The 22,915-nt window shown below is 44.6% G+C and overlaps 1 protein-coding gene across 1 annotated transcript in view; it reads right to left on the reverse strand.

The window, feature by feature from the left end:
* SH2D4A (SH2 domain containing 4A) overlaps positions 1 to 22,915 on the reverse strand; it is a 47,668-nt gene that overhangs the window by 23,551 nt on the left and 1,202 nt on the right. Inside the window, exons 2-4 of the mRNA XM_081085043.1 lie at positions 18,580 to 18,960; positions 10,047 to 10,206; positions 8,442 to 8,613 (exon numbers count right to left, since the gene is read on the reverse strand). Coding sequence (XP_080941169.1) covers positions 8,442 to 8,613; positions 10,047 to 10,206; positions 18,580 to 18,760 — 513 coding nt within the window. The 5' untranslated portion in view covers positions 18,761 to 18,960. The remainder of the gene's footprint in view (positions 1 to 8,441; positions 8,614 to 10,046; positions 10,207 to 18,579; positions 18,961 to 22,915) is intronic.

Below are 22,915 nucleotides of genomic sequence, written 5' to 3' on the forward strand. Positions count from 1 at the left end.
AGGTTTGGTCAGCCGCACCTCCACCAGGCTCAGCCTTTCCGTGGCTGAGCAAACTGTGAGTTGTTTCCTGAATTAGCATCAGGCTATTAGGCATCTGGCACTGCTCTTCTAACCCATTTTTCCAAAGGGTTGTCTATTTCAGTTCTTCCCCATCACTTGGCAGTTACAGCCATCGGCATGGGTACAACACTTTAAACCTATTGTATGAGTTATTCTTTGTCCCTTGGAATTATCCCTTCAACACTGTTTTCTTACTACTTGCTTTTTCCTTATTATCTTAGTTTTCTCTTTTGTTTCATATTCCTTTTCTTACTAGCACTTCCAATATACTCTTTGCTTTTACACCTATCAGGTGTGATGGGCTATGAATATTCTTAAAATAACTCAAAAGTAAGCACAGACACATGAACCAGACAATGGAAAGGATGTGGTGTTATGGTGCCAGGGACTAAGGGGACCACCGTGACCGTCAGCACCATCTACTGGTGGCAGTCAGAGTTGGCATCCTTTCTTTGAAGTTTTAGGTTTTGGTTTTCGTTACCAAAGCTGGTTCTTGGGTAGAAGAGTTTTAGCCTAAATAATTGATTAGTTTAACAACCAGACCAGAGATCGATATTTCTATTCAAGGGCATCCATATGACTAAAACATATTGTAAATTCTGAAACTATTCACACATGCTAAGAACCCCATTTATAAAAATACTAATTTTCAAGGTGAAAGAAGAACTGCCATTATTTTAAAGTGTTCAAATAATATGATGAACTTAATCAGGACTTGTGTAGAGCAGGTTCATTCAGGTACACTTACATGTGTTACAAATCCCTGCAATACGCCAAGTACAATGAAATAGGCTGAAAATCATGTAATAGAAAAGAGGTTTCCTGTATTAAAAAGCAGCCAGACTAGTGGCTCACAAGTGATCATTTATGACACCAATACCGAAGGGAGACAACCTCAGGAGTACCGCGGCCTCTCTGAGCATCCCCAGAGGAGGGATGAAGAGGCTTCTTGGAGAAGGTGCCATGCTGCCTCTGAAGCTTCCACAGGAAGCTGTATTCCAGGGAACATGCTCTTCAGTTGTTCCTATTTAGAACACAAGAAAGGGAGGCAAACTACCCATCTACCTATATCATTTTTGCTTACAAAGTACTTTCAAGCCCAATACGTCATTGGACCTTCATATCAACCCCATAAAGGTGTCAAACATATATTTTCCCTTTACCAAAAAGGCAGAGTGACATAATAGGTAGAAAAGCAGAGACTGAACCCCATGTCCTCCTCATGTCTACAGCTTGCTCCTTCGGCAGGGTGTCCCAGAGAACATATGTCTGCCTTCATGCATGCAGGCCACTGCAGTCACCTCCCATCTGCCACATTACAGAGACTTCTGCAACTGCTGAAACTCTATGGGCAGAGTTAAAGCAATCTTATCTGCTTCATATTTGCTTTATTTAAAGATATATTGCTGCAATGAACATGGGCATTATTTGCAATAGCCAAGACATGGAAGTAACCTAAGTGTCCTTCGATGGATGATTAGATAAAGACGATGTGATATATATATTAGAATACTACTCAGGCATAAAAAAATGAAATATTGCCACCTGTGACAACATGGATGGATCGTGAAAATTACGCTAAGTGAAATAAGCCAGATGGAAAAGGACAGGAAATGTATGATTCATTCACATGTGGGATATAAAACAAAACAATAAACAAAAAACCAAACTCATAGATACAGACAACAGGATGGTGGCTACCAGAGGGGAAGAGAGAGGATGAGGAAGGGAAAGGGGATCAAATATATGGTGATGGAAGGAGATTAAACTTAGGATGGTGAGCACACAGTAGAGCACACACAGATGTCATATGATAAAGTTGTACACCTGAAATTTATATAATGTTATTAACCAATTAATTTAATAATAAATTAAAAACTTCCACATAATATTTGTGCAAAAACTCCAAAAAATAAAGAGAAAACTTGAAAGCCAATGTCATCAGGGGCCAGTGGATATCCTCCAGACACCGAGTCAGAACATGGCCCCTCTAATCAGTGCAGACCCAACTAAATCTGGGAGTAGAGCCCATCCATACTGGCCAAAGGATGGGTGTGTGTGTGTGTGTGTGTGTGTGTGTGTATGTATATGTGTGTATGTATATGTGTGTGTGTGTATGTATATGTACATATATATATATATATATATATATATAAATATGTATATATATATAAAATTACCTTAAACTTAGAAGTATGGCAAATCGAATTGACATAAACAGTTGGGTTATCAAAAGATGCTGCTAGCAACATTGATAGCTGGCAACATCAATACTAAATAGTTATAAATTATATTCCCTAAGAAACTCTGTGCAGTATGAGGATTTATTCTAATTACACTTTTAAAACTGGTTTGAAAAAATAGTTCATTCTGGTCACTAAGTTAATGTTTATTTAAAAGTACGGCTATGCAATCAGACCAATGCCAAGCACCTTTAACCCCAAGTAAACCAGAAAGTTCCCATAAATAGAACATTATTAACACTCAGTTTTTACTGTGAAGATGAAAAAGTAAAATCAAGAGTTTACTTTTGCCAACAAATGACTAGGTTAAGTATTTACTCACTCTGTCCTTAAAAACCTCTTAAATCCATGGTGTTCCTTAATAGGCTGATGGTTCCTTAATAACCTCCCGGGCAAAGACCTTGTTGGCTTCATTCACTGACATCTCAAGTCTCCGCAAACACAGCAGGGACTGGCAGTTAGTAAAGCCTCAGTAAATATTTGTTGAATGGGTGAACACATTATAGATTCGTGAAGCACTTTCTCAATCACGAAAAGAAATCCCAGTCTAGTTTTAATACTAATCAAGATAGACTGAATTCAAGTTTACCTGAAAATCGATGGCTTATCGCTCACCCATTCTGCTAACCAGGTCACTGGACCAATCAGATCATTCTATTCCCTGCCATCGTAAATGAAAGAGGAAATTCCCAGTGATGACTATAATATTCAGCCTTTGAACATACCGGAAGTTAGCTTTTTTTCTTTATAAAATAATGGGAGAGTCAGAATAATGGAACTGCGCTTTGATAGTTACAAAGAATAATAATAGAGACAGAGGGGAGGTATTTTCCTAAGGCCAACTAGACCAACACGATGACAAACGCGACAATCGGTTCTACTGCTGAAAACACAGCACACAGTCCCTGTGGGATGCTTTTGCTGAAACACGAGTTAGGACAACAGAGACCCTAGGGAGTCTTCTCCCTGTTTCTCTAGCAAAATCTCTGCACAGAGACTACTGGGTCGCCTGACTTAAAAGTACAGCAGATTCTAATACGATGTGTACTCTGATGGCACACCTTTAAATAATACACTATTTGAGCTTATTTTGAGCAGATTAAAGCACAGAATGGCCACATTAGATGAACAGCCATCCACTTTCATCACACCTTCCCCCTGCAGCCCCTCAAAGCAATGTGCCCACTGCAGAACTGGGCAGTACATCCCCAGAAAATGCAATAATGCAGAACTGATAAGGGCTGTTCAGGCAAAGCCTTTCAGATAGAGGAGAGTTTCAAAGGCTGCTCTTACATTCTCACCAGGGAGATGCCTGATGTATGATCCATGAAAAAGAAGACGAGCAAGGGAAAGAGAGTAATTATTAGATATAAAGTATTAGTATTAATAAAGGACTGTTAAGAGAATAGACAAGGAGACTTAAACGCATGATTGATTTTGGAAGTTTTGAAACAATGGAAAATAGGAACCTAACTATAAATAATGATAGAAAAAATATATCAGACATAATACTTTACATAACAATTTTATGTATATTATTTCATTTCATTCTTACATTCAAACCAGTGATACGTAGCCACCGTAACCTCCATTTTTTTTAGAGATCAAATGGCTGACTCCTAGTGGTCAATAGGACTCCATGTCTCCTAACTCAGGAATCCATCTGTTTTTCCCAGAACACCACCTCTAGTGAGCTGGATAAGTGAATTATTGCAAATGTCACTTGCAGTCATACAAAATGAAGTGTGTCATCAACTTCATAATGTACAACTCTCAAGACTAGAAATGTTTTCCTCTTCTGTAATTTATGTTAAGCTTTTCATGCAGCATCCTGTTTATAAAAACACAACCGTTTAAATGACTTTTAAGGCCCAGGATTTAAAAATATATCTTGTGTAAAATTTTATCTTACAAACTACCACAAAATTCTATTACAGATACACAGAACTACATGGTAATTGTGTTACTCTCTCGTTATGGCTGTCCTCTTGAATTAACAAAATGAGCACAATTAATTCCTCATCTCTTTTTACCCGGTATAGGCAATACTTTATCTCTCACAAAAATAATATTGGCGTGCTTCCTGCATGTATAGTGGAAGGGAATATACAAACGGGAAACAGTTACTGGTTTGGGATTATTCCTTTTTTCTCATATTCAACTCAAAATTCTAGTTTGCATTTCAGGAACACATTTCTCATCCTGCTTACAGTGGGCTTCCTTACTCTAAGTGTGAGCCCAACTCCCTTTCAGGGATTGGCAGTGTGGCTCTCTACAGATGAGAGCCAGCCTACCCCAGGGTGTTCCTCCAGGCCAGACAAGGGCATCTATCTGGGGTGGTGCAGGCTTCTCCACCTTACCTACTCACCGTGGTTTCATATGCACTTCTTTTTTTAAAAAAAATATTTATTTCAGAGAGGAAGGAAGAGGAGGAGGAGAGAGAGAAAAACATCAATGATGAGAGAGAATCATTGATTGGTTGCCTCTTGCACACCCCCTACTGGGGATTGAGCCCGAAACCTGGACATATGCCCTTGACCAGAATCAAACCCGGGACCCTTCAGTCCACAGGCTGACGCTCTATCCACTGAGCCAAACTGGCTAGGGCCATACTCACTTCTAATTAAATCACCTAAGGGTCTGGGCTCTAATACTGCTTTTCATCCTTTACAGAAAGTGCAAGTCACATCAACCCCCAAACTTTGGTTGCTATGCAAGAGCACCTGGAGATGAATAAGGGTCCAAACAGACAATTCAGCATATTCTTTTCTTTTCTTTCAGAGAAGTGGTCTGATCTTAGTATCTGGTTTCTGAGTCTCTCCTTTATGAAGGTAGAAACCCCAAACCTGCTTTTAGGGAACTGTCGGTGTCTGAGTAGACAGCAAGCTAAGCTGTGGTCTCAAGGGCAAGCTAAGTGGAAGTGTCTCATTATGGCTGAAAATCATTTGATGGGTTGCCCCTTCACTGCTACCTACGAATGGGAACAGAATGCTATGAATTAGAATAACACAAGTATATTTGAAAACCACCATGGTTTCAATGTCAAGTTTACAAGCAAAATGTACATTTTAGTGGCGAGATTTTGTTATCAGTTGTTATAGTGAAATGACAGGCTTAAAAGCTGGTGTAAGGACCTTGTGGCAGTGTGTGCAGTGTGTGCAGTGCGTGTGTGTGTGTGTGTGTGTGTGTGTGTTGCCTGTGCAATGTGTGTGTCTGTGTGCACACGGTAGGGGTGAGAAAGGCTCACCTCCAACTCCATTTGGTTAAAAAGGATATGAAGGGGAAGGATCTTGCTCAAGGATTTTAAATCTGCTATCTTCAAGGTCTTACTATTTTTTGAATGCTTTGCATCCTGGATGTTTGTGGTCTATTTTTTTTTAATCTCCTGTTTTTCAGTGTGGTCCACTCTGAAGGCCATTTCTGTAAAAATAGTAATTCTCTGGAAATAAAACCTACAAATGAGCAGATACAGTTTTATTCAAGGTCCCCTTTAGGGCAAGGATAGTCAGGCAACTGAATAATGAATGAGTTCCCAGCCTACAAATTTCATACAACAGAGAATCACAAAGGAGCTTATCTCTGAATTAGCACCTCCGCCATTCTCCCAGCCACACCCAGAACTGTTCTGTCCTCTCCCAAATGCTCTTGCAGGAGGGGGTGGGGGAGGCACTGGCTGCATTTGGAGGGCTGTCCACACTGGGGTCCCTAAGGATATCCCGAGTTCTTACCCCAGCTCCCTCCCGGGGCTGGGGGCAGGGTGTCTGCTCACACACTGCACAGCCTGTCATCTTCTCTGGCTCCTATTAACTCCTCATCAGACTCATCTTTGCCTGCAGTGGCATCTGCTTCCCAACCTACACGTCTCAGGACCTGGCTGAGTGACAGCTAAATCCCCTTCAAAATAGAAATCTGATCAGGTCAGGCCCTCGCTCCACAATCACTGACAATTTCCAATTGTTCTTGATAAAAAAGGGTCAAAACGCTTAAGTTGTCCCCAAGACCCTATCCTGCCTGGCCTTGCCCACCCCACCCCCTCACTCAATCATAATAACCTCTCCTCCTTCCCATCTACACGCCAGTCAAAGTCCCCCCCCCCCCCCCCCCCCCCCCCCCCCGCTGCACAGACCCTGCCACACTTTCCCGTCCCTGGACCCGCCGGCCACAGGCGTCCTGTCTCGCCATCTCCGGCTGCTTGTCCCCTGCAAAGCCGCCCTGCTATCCCTGCACAGCTCCCGTTCTAGCGTAATGGGCGCAGGGAAACACATCCTTTCCCTGGAGCAGGTACCATCGGAAATGATGTGCTGCGTGCAGTCCCTCCCTGCTTGCTCCACCAGAGCTCAGGGCGGCAGGGACTCTGCTTTCACCCCTAAGTTGTCATCTCAATGCCTCCCACAGGGTGGGCACTTTTTAAATGAATGAGTAAACCAGTCCATCTTCGACCTTCTCACTGTCTATATTTTTTTCTAAGACCTTGAAGCATTTTCTCTGACGCAAAGAAAGATGAAAAGCAGGAACAGAAAAAACTTCTACCGGCTTTTTCCATAGGCCTGTACCTACAGATTTCCTGGTCCCCTGCCCCAGTCTCTCTCCATAGGACAGTTTGGCCAACACCTAAGGAACGGGAGAGTGCCACTCTCCCTCTAATATGTATGACGTAGGAAAAGAAGAGTAACCAGGATATTTAATTTGCATTTTAATCTTTTTGTCTTCTTCGTGAAATTTGTTTTCTAGGCAAGTATTGCAATTCAAGGAGAAGCGTGCATACTTGATGCTCCGGACTGAAGTGTTTTCTTGTCGCTGTTGTTCCTCACTTTCGGGGTGTTGGAAAGCGGGCTGGCTGTCGGAGGCAGTTTGGTATTAAAGGTGTTGAGAGCAAAGCAGGCCTAGGAAAACCTGGGTGCCTCACTGAAAGTACCCAGGGCTGACCCTGGGGCGTAAGCCAAATTTTAGAATTTTCTGGCCCTAAATATTTGGAGCCTCCTATGTACAGCCCTTTGTAAAGTGTCTTCACATTCCTCAGATGAATAAGGTGACCGAGGACAATAGTTACAGAGTGACCTAGGTAGGGCTCTTGCAGACCTAGTTTTGAATCCTGGTTCAGTGTTTTATCAACTAGAAGGCCTTGGGCAGATGGCGTAAGCACACCTGACCACAGCTCCCTCGCCTGTATAATGGACAAACACAGATCCCCCCGGGTCATAACTGCGCTGAGAATTAGAGGAGACACTCAGCAGGTGCTTGCCGTGGGCTGAGCCTGTGAAGTAGGCAAGACAGATAACTGAACCCCTTTCCCATGGCCTCAGAGAGGGTGAGATACGCAACCCGTGTGGTGGAGCCGAGGACCCGAGCAGAAGCCAACGTGCCAATCCCCCACTAATTCTCAGTGTCATGAAATTCCTAGCAGCAGGAGGTACTTGACAATATAGTATCATTGTTCTTCCACACGATCCTCCAAGCAGCAAATTATGTTTGAGCTTTTTAAACACCTGAAGCAGAAGAGAACCCCTGCCAGTTCTGAGTATAAAACTCTGCTGTGTTGAGGAAACAGCTGTCCCCACAATCGTGGGCAAAACCTAGGAAACCAAAGAGGCACTGATATTTGTCCTCAACTAAAAGGGGAGACTCAAGAGAACAAAACGTAGATCACAAGTGGGCCGGCGTTACGGGTCAGGGGCCAGCAGACTGCAGCCTGCAGATGACCCTGGCCCTCTGCCCGCCTGGTAGATAAGGTTTCTCTGGAACCGCCGTGCCCATTCAGCTGAGACAAAGACCCTCGGGCCCACACCCTCGGTGTGCACTATCTGGCCCTTCCCAGCAAAAGCTGCAGACCCCAGATTAGAAGACATAAAACAGGGGAAAATAAACCCCGAAAACAGCTTAACATGCAACATTTTATTCCTAGACTTCTTTTTTCACACTTTCAGTCCCATGAAGAAGAGGTGCTTTACAGGTGAACCAAATCCCCCAACTGCAATGAACAGCAGGACCTTCAAGTTAAGAAGACTCCCCCCCCCTCCCCCCGCAAAAAAAAAAAGCCAGTTTAAGAATGTGCTGCCCAGGTCATTTGTCTCAGTGGTCCCAATACCTTTGTCTCCCCAGGGATGAAATTCTGCACGTTTGCAGATAGGAAAAACTCACTGGGGTTTTCTCTTCTTTAAGGGTCGGCGCTGGTCTCGAGCCTGGGTCCGATTCCTCCTGTCCTGCCACTTTCTTACAGATGTTCAGAGACTCCCAGGTACCTGGTGTTTGCAGATCACAGTCGTGTGATTTTGTGGTCAAGCTACTGGTGAAATGTTTGGACTGAGCTTTGCTGAAGAGAAACAAATGTGGAATTACCAAAGGCATTCCTGAACACGGACAGCTTTTCCAAAGCAGATGCCCACATTCGGATTATGTGAAAACCAGAAACAGATACCACTGGCTGCGTGTTTATAATCCGCTGAGCTCTTGGCTTGGTATTTTAAAGAGATTAACTTAATCCTCAGAACAATCCTGTGAGGAAGGCACTATTACCTTTGCTTTTTAAAAAAATATATATTTTTTTATTGATTTCAGAGAGGAAAGGAGAGGGAGAGAGATAGAAATATCAGTGATGGCAGAGAATCATCGATTGGCTGCCTCCTGCACGCCCCCTACTGGGGATCAAGTCCACAACCCAGGCATGTGCCCTGACTGGGAATCGAACCATGACCTCCTGGTTCAACCACTGAGCCTAGCCAACCAGGCACCTTTGCTTTATATAAGAGACTCAAAATAACTATATAATTTACCCAAGGCCACATAGCAGATAGCCAGGATTTGAACCCTGGTCTGCCCATCTCCTGGTTCAGATGTTAAACTGCCAGGGCATACCACCTTCCTATGATCAGCAGAAGGTAATTCCTTTCGCTCTGTATGTCCACGTGTAGTTCTAAGTTACAGAAGGTGGAAGGCAGCGTCACCAGCCCTGGGGATCTGAACCGAAGTCCATGTGTCTGTTTTTATGTCACCAGCTCAGACAGGTCTGCAACACTCTACAAAGAGCCGGCTTCACAGAGGTCACCCTGGCCACCACACAGAGGGGATCCATCCCCTACTCACTGTTCCCACCCTAGTCACCTCTCAGTTGATCCTGTCACTTCCTTATTCAAAAACCTCTTCCTGTCCACAGAATGCTGTCCAAACTCCTAAACCTGGCCTTTAGAACATGGCCCCATCTCCTCCTGTGTGGGGGCCCATGTGTACCCCAAATACTCAGAACTCAACATTGCCCACAGGCTCCGTCAATGCTCTGTTTGGAACTTAATCGTGGCACATATCACAGTCTGTATTGGCTGTGGGGAGTTGCCTGTTTCTCCTGCCAGACTGAAGCTCCTGGTTCATCTTTGACTTCCCAGTGCCCAGCACAGGGGAAGCACCTAATGGGCCTGCTTATCAGCTGCCCACAGCTAGGCAATCTTCTTTGAGGGCCGGAAGCTTGAACAGTCACTTATATTCCTGATGTCCACCTGTATCGGCCTGCGTTGCTCTAGCATGATTCCAGGGAAAGCAGTGATCACTGGGAAAACCACATCCACATCAAAATGGAATGACAAGTGGGAAAAGGAAACAGCTAGTTTGATGGTGGTAAAGACAGGAATCACCAGGAGTCTACAGGGACCTTCCAGAGGGATCTAAGTCACTTTTGTGACCCTTGAAATCCCACCCTGCTCTCCCACCAGATCCTGTGAGCAAGAGGCTCTCATGGGTTTACAGATTGCATACCTGAGCTCTTCTGCTTCCTGCTGTGCTTTGGGCTGGGTGCTCTCAGCAACGACTTCATTACAAGGCACATTGTAAGGTTTGTCTAGATGGTGTTCGCCCATCACCCACACCCAGACTTCCTTATCGGCTCCCAGTTTCCAATGAACAGATTTGCTATTCTCTGCAAGCAAAACAAAATTCGGATTGAACAGTATGTGTAGTCAAGGGTTACTATGTTTTCCATCATTGAAGTATTTAGGGTATTTGATGGGGAGAGGTGGATATTAGAGGAGGCGAAGCACTTCCAACCTGCCCAGGAACAAGCAGGTTTTCTATAGAACAATGGACATGGCAGTGATGTTTGTTTTGAATATTTTTTTTAATTTTTTTTATTGATTTTTAGAGAGAATAATGGAGAGAGAAAAAAACATTGATATGAGAAAGATGCATCAATCGGTTTCAGGGGATCTCCCTGACCAGGACTTGAACCCACACCTTTTGGTGTATGGGACAATGCTCCAACCAACTGAGCCACACCAGCCAGGACAATGAATATGGTTTTTGAACGTGCCCATTTTATAAATGAAGGAGGCGAGACGGGATCGAAGCATGCACTGTATGCATCAACCTTTAGGGTAACGGAGCTAACAGATACCAGAACCCCTAAAGTATAAGCATCTCCCTGTACCCCAGAATTAACAGACCACCCAGGGTTTGGTGTTTCCACTATCTTTATAGGCTGCATTGCTGGGCAAAAAGCTTGCATTTGGGAGTTAGACTGGCTTTAGTTAAAATCCTAGCCCTGCCGTTTACTAGCTGGGTGACTTGGACAAATTACTTAATCTCTCTAAGCCTCAGTTTCCTCCTCTGCAGCATGGACTATTGATAGCTACTACACAGGACTGCTGAAAGAGTAGGCAGGCTAGGTGTATAGGCATGCCCCCTAGTGCCTGCCACATACTAGGAGTTCAAGAGAGGTTAACTGCTATCATCACTCTCCTATTGTTTACTTATATGGCTGCTCAGAGATTCACACCAGCTGTGAGAAGATAATACTACTGGTAGGTAGTGTGATACTTGGTGAAGCTACTTAAATAACCCTTGTTTACAACTGGTCGCAAGGGTTGGGTTACATTCTAGTGCCCTACTGCTGACATGTGGCCATAGGGTTTATGCTCCTGAACCCTGGGGAAGGTGGAGATACCTGGGAGAGGCCAAGAGGCACAGTCCCTAAATCTGTAGGTCTCAGGGCAGGCCTACCCAGGGCCTTCATGGTCCACAGTTGGATCTGGGCCCTGAGGATCTCAAGCCAGCCAGTGGTGTTGGGTATGTGAAAAGGGAGCCATGCTTATAGGTTAGAAATCCACACTAGGATTGTCTTGTCTCCTTACAGTAAGTAGAGGAAGGTTTTCAATGAAAGCGTCTCCATGTACTGTATTGTTGACTACTTCCTCTTGCTGCCTGAGGATACATTAAAAGAGCAGGCTGCTCACAGTCAGATTTGATCTCTATGTTGGGCGTTCCACTCTGCCCAATGCAGTGGAGACTTTTGGTAGGACGATAACGTTCTAACTAGGATACGGGGCAGCGGGATTGAGTCATAGTCTTCACTACAAAAGGAGTCGAATGCCTCCTTCCGAAGGAAGCTGACCTCACGCAGTTTCACCAGGGGAGAGGCAGGGGAAGGGACACCAGGCGCAAAGGGAAGATCAGTCCTGAATGTGCCCTCCTGGGGACAAGCCCTGCCCAGCTGGGGCTTTTGTTTGGGGAAATGCCAACTGGCTCATTAACTTTAGAAAGTTGTCATACCTCACACAATTCCCTTTATCACTCTCTCAGGGCAATGAATAATATGTTTTACTATGTCCATCGCTCAACCTTCACCTAAGTCAGTGGTTCTCAACCTTCCTAATGCCGCGACCCTTTAATACAGTTCCTCATGTTGTGGTGACCCCCAACCATAACATTATTTTCGTTGCTACTTCATCACTGTCATTTTGCTACTGTTATGAATCGTAATGTAAATATCTGATATGCAGGATGTATTTTCATTGTTACAAATTGAACATACTTAAAGCATAGTGATTAATCACAAAAACAATATGTAATTATATATGTGTTTTCTGATGGTCTTAGGCGACCCCTGTGAAAGGGTCGTTCAACCCCCAAAGGGGTCGCGACCCACAGGTTGAGAACCGCTGACCTAAGTGATCCTCTACCGATATTTCTGACAGCAGGAGGGAGATGCCATGAGAGGAGACTGCAGAGTGCCAGGTGGGCAGAGGGGGGACCCAGGGATCCCAGCAGCTCTGCTCAGTAGTGTGGCACACGCTCCCCCAAAACCGTCTCCAAAGAATCCCATGAACTGCAGGCAGGAGCAGAAGGCGTTGCTCTGCAGGGTGAGAGAGAGAAATCCTGGAGCTGCCTGTGAACAGAGAAAGGTGCTTAGAAACTTGAGAAGAGAACCAAAGGAGAGTCGTGAAGTTTTCAAAGGAGGCGGGTGGTGAGACTACGGTGATGTTCAAGAAATCGCGGTTTTGGGACAAGAAGAAAGAGAACTAGATGTGAAATGTCAGATTTAGCCAGTTGCCATAACGGGCTCTCGACAGAGAGGCACTGCTGACATCTGCTCTGACTGTTCCTCGCCTGCAGGAGCTCTTAAAGGGGCCTGAAAGCAAAGAGGTGGGAGAGGCTCTAAGTGGCTCCACACAGCGCCATGAAGCCTTAGGGGAGGCGGGAAGTCATTCTAGTAAAATGAGGGTTGGCTCTGCCCCCCTCAGCGTCTGGCCAACATGAGGGAAGATTAGTAAGGCCTCTGTTTAGCTCGTTCCACAAAAACGTAAGAGTTTCTAACTCTCAGCACGATGCAGAGCTCGATGCTACTGGGGATGTGTGGATAGGATGTGGCCATTTCCGGCAAGTCCCCTAGAGTCTGTGAGAGAAAAGGAGGCAGGAGGTTACTTCTTTAATAAATTTTATTGTGTATCTACACGCACTGAGGTAGGTGCATGTAAACACTTATGTACAAGACAAGCCACTGTCTGCTCTCAGGGAACTTGCATTCTAGTTGGAGGAAGCAGGCATTGAATTGGGAAGGGTGGTGTTAAAGGGACCATGGGAATGCTTAAAAAGATGAACTAACCAGTTTGAAGGGCCGCCTTATATAACCACCTTAGATGTTTAAGTCCAGTGAGAAACCAAAGGATAGAAAAGAAATAAGAAGAGAAGTTCTTTGTGTGGAGTTTTGGTGGAGGGAAATGGAACTTAGAGCAGGAAAGGGTTTGGTGCCCAACATGAAGAACAGCACGATCAAAGCTCGGAGAAGGGAATCAGTGAGGGGCTATGGGGAAGCAGGGTCTCACCCAGAGCTGAAGAGGGTTTAGAAGTCACCTGACCATGGGGTGAGGACCTTGCTAGGGAGCAGAGACCCCCAAGGCACAGGTCCTAGACACATGGGTGAAGGATTTAAACTTAGGCCCTGTACTGCATAAAGCCAGAAAGTGGTATTAAAATCCCAGAATTTCCACCAACATGTCACTTTACTGCTCTGAGCCTGAGTTCCTACTTTGATAAGAGAGAGGTAATAAATCTGACCTCACAGGCCTGTCACATGATAAATGTCCAGAAAGGATTAGCTCCATGTTCTTGACCAACTGACCAACATAGAGTCCATGACCGTTGGTCCAGGTGGTACCAGGGTCAGAAAGTGACTTAGGAAGCACTAGGGCACACCAGCATGTAGGTGTTATCAGGGCAGTAGGAGGTGTGTGTTTGGTGGCCGAGTGGGAAGAGAACGGGGAGAGCAGAGGGGTGAAAAGACCAGGAGGGAGGTAACTGGTAGCTGCAGCCTGGATGAGGGAAAGGGCAGTGTTAAACGGGACAGTAAAATCCAGGCGGCTGAATCAAGGGCGGACTCAAAGATGATGCCAGCATTTTGAGACTTAGTAATTGGGATAGCAGAAACAGTGACATTAAGAAAAGACATTTATGCGCGGCCAGTGTGACTCAGTGGTTGAGCATTGACTATGAACCAGGAGGTCACAATTTGATTCCTGGTCAGGGCACGTGCCTGGGTCCCAGTAGGAGAGTGCAAGAGGCAGATGATTGATGATTCTCATCATTGATGCTTTTATTTCACACTCTTCCTCTCTGAAGTCAATAAAATCCTATATAATAAAAGCCTAATATATAAGTGTCTGATTGACTGGTCGGCTGTTCAACCAATCAAAGCATAATATGCTAATGATAGGCTAAGGCTGCTCAACCACTCACTATGGCATGCACTGACCACCAGGGGGCAGACAGTCAACCAGTTGACCAGTCACTATGACCTGCACTGACCACCAGGGGCAGACGCTCCGATTGGTAAGTTAGCTTGCTGCTGTGGTCCGGCAGATTAGGACTGGGCGAGATGGGCCGGATACACCCTGGAGCCCTCCCGTGGTCCCTCCCTGGCTGGCCAACCTCCCTCGTCCCTCCCTGGCCCCATTCGTGCACTGGTGGGGTCCCTTGGCCTGGCCTGCTCCCTCTCGCAATCTGGGACCCTTCAGGGGATGTCGGACAGCCGGTTTCGGCCCAATCCTCACAGGCCAGGCTGAGGGACCCCCCACCAGTGCATGAATCCATGCACTGGGCCTCTAGTATATATATTTTTAAATAGAAGTACAAATTAGCAGTTATAAAACAGTCATGGGGATGTAAAGTACAACATCAGGGATATAACCAATAATATTTTAATAACTATGTATGGTGCCAGGTGGGTACTAGACTTATGGGGGGATCACTTTCTAAGTTACAGAAATGTCTAACCACTATGTTGTATACCTGAGACTAATATAATGTTGAATGTTAACTGTAATTAAATAATGGTTTTAAAGTAAAAATAAATAAGTCTTTATTCTAAGTTAAAATATAAAATTAGCATATGTATATACATGGTGCTATTGAGGCATTCTGGACTTTCTGTCAACTTCACCTTGAAATTACGTTCATTCTGTAACGTGAGGACATGAAAGAGGGAAGTTTATGTAGCACTTCCCCTTAATTATAAGTTTTTCTCCCAGTGAGTAAAGGGAATGGGAAGTAAACACTGCAAGAGGCACAAACCAATGGCTTGATCATTGTTTCATGAAAAAGGGAAGGCTCTGCATATAAGAAGTTGCCCATTTGATGACAATGAAAATCCAGCAAATGAAGTTTCAGGACTCCAAGTCCATTTCAAGGGCACACACGCCGTGACCAGATGCCAGCCTGTTGCACTAGGTTTCCATCAACTTTAGAGAGACCCAAGGAAACAAGTGCTAGGCAGTCCTCTACTCGGTAAAGGCTCCTCTGGTTGTGGTACCAGAAGAAAAAACCATACAGAATAAGGCTCCAGGGCAGGGCCTCAATGCAAGCACATGGTTCCGATGTGCGAAAGGCACCTGCACACAACAGTGACTGTTATTAAGCTCCAGGTAAGCATGTCTGTCCACAGCACGAGCTTTGGGAGAGTCAGACTCAAGGTCCTCTTCAGCTCTTTCACTTACTTACTGGTTGTTGCCTTGGAGAAGTTAGTTAATGTCCATTAGCCTCAAAAGTGTGAACATTAATTGAGCTTCAGGCTTGGTGGTGATTATTAATGGGATGATATATTTAAGCAATGAGCTCAGGGTCTGATACACCATCAGTTCAATAAACACTGGATGGTGCTGCTTTTATGGTCTAGAGCAGTGGTCGCCAACCAGGGGTCCATGAACCACTTGTGGTCCGAAAGGTTGGCGACCACTAGTCTAGAGTATCGCTGTCCAAATGAGTGACATCTATAACTTCATTTTCTAGTAGCTCCATCACAAAATCAAAACAACAGGTGAAATGAATTTTAATATGTTTTATTTTACCCAATATATCCAAAATATGTCAATATAGAATGACTATAAAATTATTAATTATTTTCTTCATACCAAGACTTTGAAACCAGTAATTTACACTTCTAGCACACCTCAATCCGTACTAGCCTCATTTCATGTGCTCAATAGCCACACGTGGCTAGTGGCTGCCATATTGGATCATTCAGCTCTAGACCTCAGCGGGGAGAAGAGGTCCACACGTCTCTGTCTCTCTTAGAATCACATTGTCCCACCACGTTTTGGAAATGAATTTCTGATCTAGAAAGAATTAAATCCATACTTCCAATTGTTTTTCAGCCCCTCCTACTTTAGCCCTAAGATTACTAAAAAGTGGACGGGTATCTGGCATGCACAATATCAAACGTTTTAGTCATGCTCCTTCAAAACTCACCACAGTGAACCATACAGAGATAAAAATGACCAGGTGACAATGTAAGCATGGCTGAGTGATGAGCTGGAATGGTGTAAAGGAGTCAGGGGTGGGCATAAGATATACTTATTTAAATTTTTAAAATTAAATTTATTGGGGTAACAAACTCACAAAACAAAACAAGCTCAAAGATGCATTTAAAGAGCCAAGAAAAGGCCAGTCTCCAAAGCCACAGCTTGGCTAAGAAAAAGCAGTACTCAAGTCATCTGGGTGCAAGCAGGATGGTGGGGGGATGGGGGCGGGGAAGGCAGAGGAGGCAGGGGAGGCAGGGAGCTTAGGTCTGAAAAGAGCAGAAGCCCACAATGAGCTGTCTGACAAACAGTGACAGGGGCTGGCAGGTTTGCAGCACAAACACACCTCTGGAAACCACCTGCCCTGATAATACTGCCTTTATCTGTGGCCTTAACTTCGGAGGCAGAACAATGGGAAAGAGGGAACTGTTGTCTTTTGGGGGGCAAGTAGGGAAAGATTCTCAAAGCCTCCCTTTTCCTGTATTCAGAAGAGGAACTAGGTAATGGAAAATATTTCTCCGAGTATTAAATTTAAGGGAGGAATAAACTTCTCCCATGAAATACTGATGGAACTTTCACTGTATGTATATACTTTCATGATCACTTAGCTAACATAGTCATACAGGTTTTCTGAGAGGCAGATTCAAAACTCTGCACAGGAAGAATATAAGCAAATAAATGGAAATTGTTTCTTAAGTCACCACGAGGAGATCAATTCATCAAACAGCAGAAGCCCAATGTCTAACAGAGTCTGGGCCACTGACTCTGGGGCCAGAACCTTTCCGCTCTCACTAGTCCCCAAAGTCAGCCACCACATCAATATGTTATGTCCACAATGACCATGGTGCCCAAAGAGGCCCAGGTATATCTGATGAGCTCTGACTAAAGTATGCACAGAGAGGCATAAACCAGTTCAGAAAGACGAAAGGGTTATGCTTCGCCCTGGACCAAGTTGCTTGCTGAAGGAAAAAGTCTATTTTGGACAGTGTAGGGTACTGTGAAACCCAACAGAACAGGCACCTACTACCGGTGTGACCTTGCATATCTTACTTCTCTGATTCTAGTTCATTCATCTGTAAAATAGGAATATTAATACTGACTTTTGCAGAAGTTGTGAGGGTGAGATATGTGTGTAAATGGCTTTGCCCAGTGTCTGACAAAACAAGTATTTAACAAATAGTTGTTATTGGTAATAACAATAATAAATGAGATACTCATTTATTTCTATGTCATTATAAAGCTGAATTGGGAAAAGTTATTAGTAAAAAGCAGAATGAGGCAAATGTCACTAAAGTGACTTCCTTTTGAGTCTGCACATACCAGCGTTCAAGTAAGACTCATTTTCTCAATCTTTGAAACCCTGAATGGTTTTATCAAATCTTATTTTCCCTAGCTTAATAAAAAAAATGAGGAGAGATTGGTCTTGAATGCCTGTGTAAGTGACCTTGAAACTGTGTGTTTTTAAAAAAACAACTTAGTTATTCATCCATAACAGAATTTGACAGGGGGAGTTGTAGGGGAGGGAGGGTGGCTGGTTGGGGGCGGGGTTAACGTGTGCTTTTCTAGGACTGTATGTGTTTATATTTTAAGTCTTGATGTTCAAAGTATTCCTCCCCCATGGTCTCAAAGGCCCTCTCAGGCTACCAAGGGATTCCTTGGGTCAGGACAAAATACATCTGAAAAGTTAACTCACACTAAAAAAAAATTATAATACTAAAAAGTATTATGACCTTTTTCCTTATAGCAGTATTTGTATTTTAAGAGGGATTTTCCCTACAAAAAGAAAACTCAAAGAAAAATCTCTTCAAGTCTAAAACATGCAAACACAATTGCCATAGAGATGCGGATGCAAGCACTTGGTATGCTGGTAACTAGAGCACTAGGCATCGATGACAATAGGGGGACAGAAACCTCCCTTAAGACCCCTCACATCAGACTCCTGGGGGCTTGTTACTTCAGCTGAAGGTCTGTCTGGTTTCAGGCAAGCAATCTGCTCACACAACTCCAGGGTAATTGCTGTGTGTGTGTGTGTGTCTGTGTGTGTGTGTGTGCCTGAGTATAGACTTCAAGTTGATAAATTACACTATTAGAATCTCCATAACATTTAGGGTCCATCTACCAAACAGGAACGCAAACCTGGCTTGCTTCTGACTGGTGCGAAATGTTCAAACAAGCCAGGAGCCATTCTCCTAACACGTCCACAGCCGACACGGAGCTAAGCTTACCTTTCTTTGGTCTGGATTTCACTGGCAGGGACTCCTTTTTTTCCATCGCTGCTTCTCTTTCTTTCCATCGGCGGATCTGTTCCTCTCTCATCTTGAAGAACAGGATCTGTTTCTGTTCTTCGCTGAGCTCTGCCAGCAGATCAGGATCTATGTACATCTCCGACAGTATCTGTTTCAGCATCTTCTCAGGCCTGGAGTCTTTTACACCTGTGGCAAAGGTTCTTGAAAATGGCTTCCAGGTGTGCCTCCACCTGGGCTGGCAGTTGGAGGGACCTTTCCCAGAGACTCACAGCAATCCCCGAAGGGTTGGGATGATTAATTCAGCTCACCGGCTCTTGGTTCCTGGCACCAAACTTACTGCCCACAATGCCGTTCATGAACCTGCAAAGAGCAACAGCCAGAAGCACGCGGTATTAAGATGTGTAGGCACCGGGTATGGACAGCTTATGAATAAAGCTTAGAGGAAATACAGCATCGCTTTTTGTTTCTGGGGCAGAGGAAAGAATAGCTGAGGCACGCTTTGTTAACAGTTTGTGTAACCTCTATCCTGTAATTTCCAAAGATACTTTATCAAAACAAACCAAACCCTAACTTTTTACGGGTCAATCTCAGGGAAACAAAAAAATTAACAGAACTTTGGCCTTGTCCCAACCAAGCAAACATATTATTACCTCAGAGCCTAACAAACCAACTGTATGGCTGAGAAAAGAATTTTTTAAAAAAGGCATAGGAGGAAATGAAAAGGCTCTTTCCAAACAACTTATTTCAAAACAAAATACTGTTTTCTGTGACTTCACGGAATTACCCACCTCAACCGAACCAAAACAGAACCATGTTCAAGGAAGAAAAAGAAGAAATAAAAATTAGACCATCATGCTCTTTTCCCATTCCCCTTTAAAAGCAGCACTGAATAAACGCAATTACGTACTCTCATCTTCGCAGAAGGACAATGCCATGTCCAGACAGCCCACTAGAACCGTGAAAACGGTGCAGGTGCGGGAGAGAACCCTTCCGTACGTTCTGGAAGGTCACCAGGTTTTAGGTGTACCTCCTCCAGATAACCTAATTTAATAAAATCTAAATTTACAGGTCAGATAAACTGGGGGAATGGAGAGCTGACTAGGTTCGTTACAAGGGATCCTTGCTGTATGAAAGAGTTGATTAGAGGCTCCTTTAAAAAGGCTGTGAAAGCCAGCATTTGGAGTCATGGAAGGGGCCAGGAGAAGGGCAGTTCTGGGAATGTTAAGGAGTCATTCACTTTGATTTCTTACCAAAGTGGAGCCTGGACGAGTGCAGTCACAAGTGGTTTCACAGTGGAAGGGGGCTGACAATCCCCCTTGAGGTTTCATTCTACCTTATACATTTCTGTGTGTGTGTGTGTGTTTTAAATAGCAAACCTTCATACTTTTGTAATCAGAAGGAAATTATGTATACAATTCCATTCTAGAAAAACAAGACTTTTCACGTGTTTCGATATGATAAGATCACCCAAGTTCTAAGGAACTGATTAATAATTTGGTGCTTATAATGCCTCGATAATCTCACCATGTAGCCCTGCTCTCTCAAATGTCATTTCTCCAAACTAAGTTCAAATGCTCTTAAACTTGAGACTAGTCACTTCGCCCCCTAGTTCCCTCACCTGCTGCCATCCACACATCCAGATGGTGTTGCTCCTCCCGCCCTCCGGGAGTGTCCTTGCGGTTCCTCTCTTCCTCCTCTCCCTTGCAAACTGTTTCTCCACCCACACCAGTCTTTTGAGACAAGTGTGGTTTGCGTACATTCCACTAACTGTTCGCTATGTAGCAAAGACCTTTACTGGGGCTACAACTACTGCATCCTATACTCTATCTCCCATAGCATTCATCTACCTGAAAGCAGATGGAACACTGTGTTAAGAGAAAATTAAAATAGAATTAAAAGCAGTGTCTGACTCCAAATTCAGCCAGGCCTGCCTATCTCAGGTTTGATCTTTGTATTTTGCTTTGAGGTGACGCTCAAAAAATCTAACAGCCAGAGAACCGATGTCTGATAATGCTTTTTGACTTTGGGGTTCTAACAGCTTCCTGAGGGGGGAGGGGGCTCACTAATTCACACTAAAGGAGGTGTCCCGAGGCTGACAGGAACCAGAGGAAGAATTTGGTTCCTCGGAACCCTTGACTCCTGCTCTGAGATGAAGGAATAAGGAACCAAAATGAATGGTAACTCGTTAACATTCCAGTAAGTCCTTCTGTTGGCCCTTCCATGGCTCCAATCTCTGACGTCCATGGAAATAAAACATGGTGGAAAATGAGGAGCCCACTATAGCCTGAGGCTTCTGCTCTGTTCCCCATTTTGAATGGGGTGAATGCTAGCAACAATAACAGTGTGAGTAAAGCCTAAAATCGAACCTCCTGAACGGGCCACGTTCACATTCCTCCCCTCTCCCCCGCTCAGAGTGCTCCTGGTGGTAAGAGCTTACACTCGCTGTGCCAGCCACTACCTTCAGCACTGTACATGCATTCACTCATTTAATGGGCACAGCAGCCCTGGAGTTCAGCCCTCACTCGCCCGGTACCACAGATGGAGAAGATGGAAATGGCAGAGCTGGGCAGCATGACTCTGAGTTGGCTCTACCGTCCTCCATCAGTACAGTGGAGCATCTATGCAAACATCAGCGGATGTGGCTCTGCCTGTGAACTTGCCGAACGAAGACCAGCCAATCCTCGTAGCCATGGAAATGCTGAACGGAAGGTGTGTGACGGAGTGCCTCTGGGCAGAAGCCTCACCCAGGCCATTGCAGATTAGCTTAGGGAGGGCAGGTGTTGAAAAACCCCACCCAGGTCATGCTGGCCCAGGTGTGGATGTTGTTTGCTCACCGTTTCCTCCTCAGTTTCCCCTCTCACACAACCACAAGGCATAGCACAAATGGTGCAGATGCGCACAGTGTGAAGGATCCCACAGCACCTCCGCGAGGACATGCTCAAGCTCTTTCACGGTTTAGCTTTTCGTTCTGCCTGTCGGAGTCAACGTGGATTGTTAGCACTGAAGTGAACCAGTGGGTCTTGAAGGAAAGACACTGGCTTCCTTGTGTGCTCGGAGGATCCTTGGGGACTGACGGACAGCTGTCCTGTGGCCAGGCTGCTAAATAATACGCATGCCATTCTAAGACTGTTGATTCCTGCTGGCGTGAATGAACTCTTTCCTCCCCCTGCTTCCAGATGGAAAAGTCAACCCAGCACAGGGTGCTCAGAGGACAGCCAGCAAGGGACCCCAGTCGGGACTCCCAGCTCTGCCTCTCGTGAACTGTGTGACTTTCGGCTGTGACTTCCACTTCTCTGGACTCGGTTTCCTCGTCTGTGAAATGAAGGCCTGCCCTGGGAATCTCTGTAACTTGAGGACGACGCCAGGAAATCTATGTGAAGCTACAGGGGCAAGTGGAGTCAGCCCGGGGGGAGGAAATAGAAATGAGGAAATTAATTCACTCGGGTTTTTCCCGCTTTCACTGACTGACAGGACGATTGTTGCCGATTCTGAATCAAACTCGAATGACTTTCCCCCTAACATACTGAGCGCAGCAAACTTCCAGTTACTCAAGATCCAGTAAAAAGAAAAGGCTCAGCTAACTGTTTTCTTTAATGACAGCACTTTTCTTAAAAGACAGCAACGACAAGCCACAAGCCCACATCTGCTATTTATTCCAAAAATAAATTTCCAAGGGTCACAGGATCAGTAGTTTTCCAGGACACCCATAGATTAACTCGGGGGCCATCCTCTACAGCCCTGTCCTACAAAACGAAAATGGTTGCCAACAACTCTGAGACAAAACAAAAACAAAACAGCCTGAGATACAGCCTAAATCATAAAAATACTATAGTGCCGACAGTATGACTTCCATGTTATGAATTGAGTTTGGATTTTAATTATTGTAAAACAGCCAGCTGTTTTCAGATTTTCAGTTCTCTTAATGCAACTTTACCTTATTAATCTTTCTGCAAAAGGCCATTTTTTTTTAAAAATATATTTTATTGATTTTTTACAGAGAGGAAGGGAGAGAGATAGAGAGTTAGAAACATCGATGAGAGAGAAACATCGATCAGCCGCCTCCCGCACACCCCCCACTGGGGATGTGCCCGCAACCCAGGTACATGCCCTTGACCGGAATCGAACCCGGGACCCTTCAGTCCGCAGGCCGACGCTCTATCCACTGAGCCAAACCGGTTTCGGCCAAAAGGCCATTTTTGAGGATAAAATGAACTATCAGAGGTGACAGCAATTTGTTAAGGTTTGTAAATATATGCCATTCTTTAGGAATTTGAAATTACTGTACACATGGACTTATCTAGAAAATACCATTCGC

The sequence above is a fragment of the Myotis nattereri genome, assembly GCF_964212035.1.
Source record: "Myotis nattereri genome assembly, chromosome: 2".
In the NCBI taxonomy this organism is placed as follows: Eukaryota; Metazoa; Chordata; class Mammalia; order Chiroptera; family Vespertilionidae; genus Myotis; species Myotis nattereri.